Source organism: Azolla caroliniana, unplaced genomic scaffold (genome assembly GCF_043228905.1).
Source record: "Azolla caroliniana isolate FFs.n. ecotype wild unplaced genomic scaffold, voAzoCaro1.0.p SCAF_2, whole genome shotgun sequence".
Taxonomy (NCBI): Eukaryota; Viridiplantae; Streptophyta; class Polypodiopsida; order Salviniales; family Salviniaceae; genus Azolla; species Azolla caroliniana.
The window spans coordinates 2,056,234-2,064,266 of NW_028230437.1; the positions used below are offsets into that span (position 1 = coordinate 2,056,234).

At 34.6% G+C, this 8,033-nt stretch overlaps 1 protein-coding gene and 1 pseudogene across 3 annotated transcripts; one reads left to right on the forward strand and one right to left on the reverse strand.

Moving 5' to 3' along the window:
• The first annotated feature begins 385 nt into the window (after positions 1–385).
• LOC147867046 (BTB/POZ domain-containing protein POB1-like) lies at positions 386–2,134 on the forward strand (annotated as a pseudogene). Its single transcript, XR_015529414.1, has 2 exons — positions 386–1,078; positions 1,345–2,134. The product of XR_015529414.1 is annotated as a BTB/POZ domain-containing protein POB1-like (transcript).
• Positions 2,135–5,069: 2,935 nt separating this feature from the next.
• Positions 5,070–7,189, reverse strand: LOC147867047 (agamous-like MADS-box protein AGL8 homolog). 2 transcript variants are annotated; one of them, XM_087315993.1, is made up of 6 exons: positions 7,108–7,189; positions 6,711–6,772; positions 6,478–6,580; positions 6,353–6,394; positions 5,497–5,538; positions 5,070–5,413 (listed from the first exon to the last, which is right to left on the reverse strand). In XM_087315993.1, exons 1-6 carry the CDS (start codon positions 7,180–7,182, stop codon positions 5,312–5,314), a joined length of 426 nt encoding a protein of 141 aa, XP_087172119.1. In that variant the 5' UTR covers positions 7,183–7,189; the 3' UTR covers positions 5,070–5,311. The 2 variants fall into 2 exon arrangements, with proteins under 2 accessions (XP_087172119.1, XP_087172118.1); XM_087315992.1 differs by having other exon boundaries at positions 5,070–5,419.
• Between the last annotated feature and the right edge of the window lie 844 nt (positions 7,190–8,033).

Consider the following 8,033-nt stretch of genomic DNA (forward strand, 5'->3'; position numbering starts at 1 on the left):
GCCCTCTGTTTACACTTGATATGTGATGGCAAAAAGCATCAAAATTTATGTGAACCTTTGTACACAGTCATTATCTAGTCGTGAATTTATCTTCATCGAATTTGTTGTGGATCTTATGAAACTTAGCATCAACATAATCTGGTGAATTGAGGCTACACGCTGTAATCTCCTGCACTAAGACTACAATTTAACCTTAGAAAGAGTAATTGTGTGTATCCAGAAAACTGAAAATACTACCATTTTGTGTGTTTGTTTATTCTGTGAGGATTACCTTTCTGCACGACTGTCTTGACCATTTTAATGTGTTCCTGTTTCACTGCCACTGGTGTAATTCTCTGAGTGTTTCTAATCTAATCAGGCAAGCGTTGATGTCTGGCACACCCAACCGACTCGTTGCCTCGCATTTCACTTTATTCTTTTGTTGTGTGGTGCTCAAGTTGTGATCCTTCCATATCTTAATCATGTGAATTGAAGTTAGACTCTACAGTTTTGTGGGTCTGCATGTCAACTCTGCCTCCTTGCAGTCTAAAGCCCCTTCTTCTGTAAAGTAAAAGTTAAAACGTTTTATCAAATGTGAGCTTTGTTTTTAGGCACTTACATAACAGAACTGGAAACTTATCTAATTCCACAATCTGCATTTACAGAGCTTCTCTGATGAAATGAGAGAATCAGATAAAAAAGTTGTGACATTCCGTACAACAGCTTCTGATAGAGCTACTTTTAAATTCTTTTAACATGCCATTATTCGGGATTTCTTTTGGATTAATTAACTTTTTTTCTCTTATGTCTTGTTTATATGCAGGAGGGTTTTAATGGATGTATTAGAGTTCATATATACAGGGAGGTTGCAAGCAAGCACAATATGGCCATTGCTCATCATTCTTAGGGTTGCTGATAAGTATGAAGTTACTGCTTGTTTGAGGCAATGTAGTAGGCTTCTACAAAGTCTCCCCATGAAACCTGAATTGGCTCTTCTATTTCTGGAATTGCCTTTAAACTTCTTACATAGAAACATGATGTAGCCACTAATTGGTGCTGCTATAAAATTCCTTGTGTTGTCATACCAGGATGTGACACGGTTAGTTAGCCATGCACTTATTTTTAATGTAGCAAGGTGTTAAGATTTTATCATCAAAGTTTTGGTAGACACCCTGAATCTAAAAAAAGAATCTAAAATGTGCTTGACAAAAAGTTTAAAAACTAGCCCAAATTTTCTATAAACGTAGGGTTTCATAGATATAAATTCATCCACTCATGGTTCAGCCATAGTTATAGTTAGTGTGTACATCAGGTTCCTTCCGCTACTTTTTAACTAATACATTATGACTTGGTTGATTTTGGCAGATGCCAAGAAGAAGTCATGAACCTGCCATTGGCAGGCCTAGAAGTGATGTTCTCGAGTGACGACTGGCAGGTTGCATTGGAAGATAATGTTTATGATTTTTTTCTCAAGTGGGCGAGAATACATAATCCTCAGTTGGAAGAGAGGAAGGAGGTCACCTTATCCGATTTTCGATGATGTCACTTGGGAGGCTTCGAAAAATGCTGATATCTCCTGAGTTAGATCATGACGTTGTATATGAATTGGTCTTTGAAGAATTGTTTTTATAAAGGTGAAATGCCTCATCGGAGGAGACAGTTAGCTATGAGGGATGCTATGTATGGAAAATTCACTGAAAGGTCCTATAGATATCGTCCAATTAACCTGCCATGGTTGAATTTTAGATCCCACATCAACAATGCATTGTGTATCTGGATTTGAAGAAAGAGGAATGGATTTCCTTGTTTCCGCAAGGAAAGATGTATTCTCAAGCATTCATTTGGGTGGCCGAGGATTCTTCCTTTTAGCTAATTGTAATTAAATGCATTCCATTGTTTCGGGTTCTTTCTAGGCATCACGAGACAGGGTCAGTGAGCATTTCTGTGGATTATGAATTTTCTGCTAGGAAAAAGCTCCAAAAAGACTTTGTTCTCTAGTAGAAGGGTATTAAAAACTCATCATGCCTTGATTAAGCCTTGATGAGTTTCTAGCAATAATCCGAAAATTGCAATAAGAGAGGTATGTAAATATGATGGAACAGAAAAATAAGGATCTAATTATTATTACTAAAGATATCAACAACAAACACTCATCTATGTACTCGCAATGGAGCTGGTAAGATAAATATACATATGAATGGTGTATAATTTCTAAACTCTCTTCACAATATCGCAATCATGTGAATGGCTCAAGGTTGAATTATACAAAGAACGTGTTTGGGTTGTATTGTATGTCAGAGATTGAGGTGTAAACCTGGATATGACCGTTTGGAATTCAGAAGGCTAACATATTTATATGGATGATGTTATGCGCCAAGTTGCAAGGGAGGGAGCAAGGGATGTGAAACTCGATATAGTACCGTTACTTGCATATATGTCTCAAGCTAACAATACACCATATGCGTTTTTCTGTTTATAAGCTTTTCATTTTGGTGCATGTTTTTAGACATGAAGCTCAGAGAGGCATACATAGCTAAGTTACAGTACTAGCATCATATAATTGTGTTTTCAGCGCATTGAAATAAATCCAGTGTATAGCAGATAAATCAACGTTCTAAATTCAAAGACAAGTTACTAGAATTGAATCACAGATGGATTAGTTTGATAGGTGAAACATTGGGATAAACCTCCATCTTTTTTGCTCCATAAATGAAACGTTCAACCTCCATTTTTTATACAAGGGATTGTTTAAATTTATGTGTTGATAAGCTTGTACGCCTATTAACAGACTATATGTTCTCTCTGTATTAGGATTCATCATATATCTAATGCTTTATTAAACATTATAATATCAACAAAATGGTTTGAAGCTATCCAAATAAGTTATTCTGCATACTTGCTTTGTGAAAAATGGAATTTATATACAAAATCTCTTCTTTTTTGAAAACCCCAAGGTTTTTCAGTTGGTTTACCATTGGATTAAATGCCATGTTGGCTCTAACGGAAGAGTTAACTTTTATACATTTATTTGTTAAAAGATTAGATCGCCCGATGAAAATTGTTTTATTTTGGACATTGGAATCTTTTCTGATGTTGAGACACATTTCCATTTATTGTTTCTCATGACTAGTGAATAGTAACTAAGTGTGTGTGTCACCTCATCGTTGAAAAATGTAGTCTTAACCATTAAGTTTTTTAGTCAAAATATCATCAAAGTATCACCAAATTTGGCAATGATCCTTTGTATTGATGAGGCTACCAATCATCCTCATGTTCCCATGCTCATGGAATTGAAATGGGACCAGTATTCATTCTGAAGAGGGAAATTCCACAATTCGTAACTGTTTTATAACAACATTACCATTATATTAATCAACTCAAATTTACGGTCAATAAGTAGCTTATTAGTGTTACGTGCTATGCTTTGCTTGCTTCGTAATATGTTTATCAAGATAATCTGCATATAGTGAGAACCTGTTGAATGATGATTTATGTTTCCACCCCCTAGCTTCTCTTTGCCAATACATGTAAGGGGAAGTGCTCTTTTAAACATCCTTATCTTCATATCGAATGATCAAACTAAGATTGGTGTAGGAACAAGAACCATTTGAAGAAGGTTCAGGTTTTTCAACATATAACGATTTGGAACTTTGGCAAGTCTACTCTGGCTAAAACCTTTGTTAAGAATGTCTAAACAAATCATACCTCTCTGAAGGATGCAACTTCTGATTTTAAATTGAGGCAGATAAATACCTATCCTATGATAATGAAGCTGAAACCTCCGAATTTAAAATGGGAAGCACTGAAACCTGTCCTAGGATACTGAGAGGCTCGACGATGCTCAACAAGACTATGTGTGCATCCTAAACATTAAGAGAAACACACTCCATGTCTCTGCATTGATCTCCAAAGCAAAACAACATAAGTCCAAGGCTCGAGATAGCTCTTTCAATTAAACCACGATGGCTTTCCATCATGCATGGAAGTTATATCTCACCAGCTTTATATTTTGAGAACATAACATCCTTTCCAGACGTTGATTCTCTCTGTGTCTGTGTCCAATTCTTACTCGATAAGACTTCAAATATTTGTTTCAATTTCCAGAAAGTATAGTGTGTTAAAACGGTTCAGAGGCAATTAAGTGCTCAATGCAATCATATCAAATGGTGATTTGCAAAGACATTGCCTTTGCATGCAGCTAGCTTGGCATCAGAAATGTTAGATAGAATAATCCCAAAGTGAAAATAACTACATGAAAACAACTGTAGCTGGATGGATAGGATACAACAACTGTAGACTCCTACTGGGTAATTGCACGGGATAATCAATCCCATGTGGAAAGATCCACATCAAATAATTGTATAGGATGCAATTGCCGATCAACCCATTTGTAGTATATATCTACTTGTTGCAGCATTGACATTGTCACACCGACTATCTACAACTGTGAGAAAGATGAACTGCTAATCTAACCAACGTTTGAGAAACAACAGATGATTGATTGGGCATGAAAGTTATCAGAACATCACACCAATGAAGCATGGTGCCATCTACGCTTGAAGCATGACAAATGAAGTTATCAAAAACTTGGGAAAGTTGAGTTTAACAATGACCCTTACTAGTAGTGCCAAAGAGTGGAAGATGTGGGCGACAAATTTCGATTACGAAATGTTGCTGAAGAAGCTGATTAGAGAGAGGATTGGTCCTAGAGAGAAAGTTCATGTAGATCTTTCTCATTACACTGAAATTCTGAATCAAAGTGAGAGGTATCTTTCTACCATTTAATCTATAAATATCAGAATGAAAAGTAACAAAATGATTATAATGTGGTTACAGTTCCAAGTGAGATGACTGAAGCTGTGATTTCAATTCCTAGATGTTCCATTCTGATGTTATATAATATGGGAACCAAATTTGTGATACCTACTGTGATTTTACACCTAAACATCATGGTCAAAAGATATAGCATCACATCATGATCTTTTTTAACCAGCTTAAATATAAGGTGAAAAAACCTTCTCCTGCAAGGTATGGATCCCATTGATCTTTTCAGTAATTAGCCTTACACTATCAAGATCAATATGCTGATCAAATATACGCCAAAAGATATTTTGAATAGAAAAATATCTACGATTCCAAAACAGAGCATTAGAGCAACAATCAAATGCACATTATGCTTGTCTGTATGTATGGAATGTTATATCCTACTTTGAATCCTGCCATCTGTACTTCCTCCTAGAGAAGTAGGAAATGCAACTGAGTCAAATTGTTATATTCAAAAATCACATTCATGTACTGCTAACGGTTGCGTTAGAAGGCTGACAGAAATCTGCTATTGTTGTCCAAGCTTCAAGTTAGTGTCAATCAAATCTACAGTTGATGAGCTATTGCTAAGACAGTTTATCATACTCTCGTTATTCATCACAGTTATTTCCTGCATCTATGGTAAAACATATTTGATCAGCTTCATGCAATTTATTTATCATGATGCAAATTAATACTCCACATAGAACATACCTTTTCCTTCAGCATTTGGTTTTCTTTCATAAGCGTATTCTCCTTTAAAAAGAAACACAAACATTAGAATTTATCTGAACAGTTTTTCTTGAAGTATAGCTAATCTTATGACAAAAAAGTCTTGAAATACGCAGTTCAAACACCATGAATACAAGACGTATGCTCGTTATTAGAAGACCTGATTGTATTATTGCTACCTTTGATAATGCAAGTGAAAACTTCGTAAGCCAAGCCAATGGAAGTGAAATCTCATGTATTGTATGCCTGAAGTAGTTAAAGAACATACTGGATAACTTTGCTATGGCACCGGAAGAAACTCACGGTCAACATTAATATGATTCTGCAATCTTCATCTGAGTTAAGGGTCTGGTTATTAAAGTATGTATAGAGAACCAACAAGGTGAAGTGATCCTCATATATGGACCATGGTCCTTGAAATAATCAAGGAACATATACTACTAACTTCACGATCAGTCTACTCGAATTGGTGAGTACTTTGAAAATTTCATGTTCTAATAACCATGACTGATGAGTACGGTTTTAGATATATATTGAGTTGCAGATATGGCAGTTAAACATTCTAGCTTTCAATCTTTCTTGGATTATTTGTCCTCAAAAGTATTGAATAATACTGTTGTGGTAATAGGGTTTCGAAAAATTTCACAGTAATCAACATAAAAACATTGATATTTTTATATTTCATTTATGTATATAGTTTCAATATATTATACTCTATGAAACATTGTTATACACAAGATCAACTTCACATATATAATTTCTATATATTATACCCTATGACACTGTTAGTTTAGACGTTCTTTGGCATGCAACTATAAAAAACATTGACTTGTCTTACCTTATTTGCAAGGACTTGAATTTGTTGCTCCATTAATTCACTCTGGAATATATGTAAATTCTAGTGATTTAAAACGAGGAAACAAAATAAATATGTTCATAAGTTATACCAAAATAAATACATACCTTTCTTGCTCTTATTTTGTTAACAGACGTGTGAAGAATGGATTCAATCTCTTCCATTGCATTGAACGAGAGAGGCATGTCATGACCCTCTCCCATTATGTAGCTAAGAAAAATAATAAAAAAACAATTGTAAGACTATATTCTCAGTAATTTCACCAAATTTCTTATGCAGAGAAAGGAATACTCTCAAATCCCCTTTGTATATACAGGATTGATGGAGTATATATACATACCATTGTAATTTTCTTAAGTAGTTAACTTGGTTCTTCAAGACAACACTTTCATGCCTCCAATGCTTTATTTGTGAAACATATCAAAGGCAAGCAACACGATTATAACATCAGAATTTTTAACAATGAATGTCATGTAACAACACAAAATTAAACATAGCATGGAGCTATAAAAACTTGACATATGATTAAACAGAGCATGGAGCTATAAGATTAATTAATTGACTGCAGTTTGCTGCCAGCTGCGTTAAGGAGAATACATAACCAGTTAATGAGTTAAAAAAATAAAGGTGATGCACCAGTGTATTAAAGCAGTTTTAATAATCTATAGATGGCTGCAATATTATTGATGAGTGTGTGTATATTTATATTGATTGATTCTTTTATTTAAATGTACTACCTCTGCCTTCTGTTCAAGAGCTTTGTTTAATGAAGCTGCTGGTTGAGAATGGAAGGTCTCATACCGTTTAATCATCTCGGGCATGCTGCATTTCATAACACCACCGTGATTAAGTAACTGCCTATATAATAATGATGCAGGAACGTAATAGTGATGCAGAATCTTATGAGAAGAAGAAAATAGTAGCTGGATTTTAGCAGAAATGATCTGATGAACAGCTAATGCCAATTTTTCAGTGAACGACTATTATCAGTTATTAAGCTAACTAACTAATTAAACATGCTATTGGATTACAGATGAAATGTGGACGTGGTATTGGATTAGATCTGCGCTAATTAAACATGAATACGTATATTTTAACGCATATTAATCAAGAGGGAGAGTATTCGTTTTGGTGACATAATTCGTTTACAATTAGTCTTTCATTACACGGACAAGTTATTGATGGACATTGGTTTTGTTTCTCCTTCCATTCCAATCACTCTCTGCATTTTTCGTAAGTCAGACAGTATGGGGCGTAATCCATGAATATCATGAGCATAAATGTCATTACAATAGATATATATATATATATATATATATCGTAATGACATTTATGCACATGAATCTTGAGAAAACCTAGCTGTGATATATATATATATAAATATATACTCCCGCAGAAGTTATAGGGATGTTAAGGGAAAGTTTGGGATTGATTGATGAATGACCAAGAGAGGATAAAGATTTCAAGTCTTACATATGCATATAAAAAAGCCATAAACCCTAAACCCTATATATATATTATATTATATACACACACACACATACGAGAAGGCCTAGCTAGGTGTGGAAACTTGATTGCATTTCGGTTTGTCTCTGTGTTAAGATGTATGCTGCACTGTTAACAGCAGAAATTTAATATAATGTTATGTCTCCTGAATTTGTTA

What these genes read in the sequence shown, in the direction of transcription:
- LOC147867047 (XM_087315992.1), bottom strand. Translation starts at nt 7,182, where the DNA reads ATGATTAAACGGTATGAGACCTTCCATTCTCAACCAGCAGCTTCATTA. An exon ending in ACAAAATAAGAGCAAGAAAG is followed by an intron (nt 6,395 to 6,477) that starts GTATGTATTTAT and finishes CATATATTCCAG; the next exon opens with AGTGAATTAATGGAGCAACA. An exon ending in ACCAAATGCTGAAGGAAAAG is followed by an intron (nt 5,420 to 5,496) that starts GTATGTTCTATG and finishes GTTTTACCATAG; the next exon opens with ATGCAGGAAATAACTGTGAT.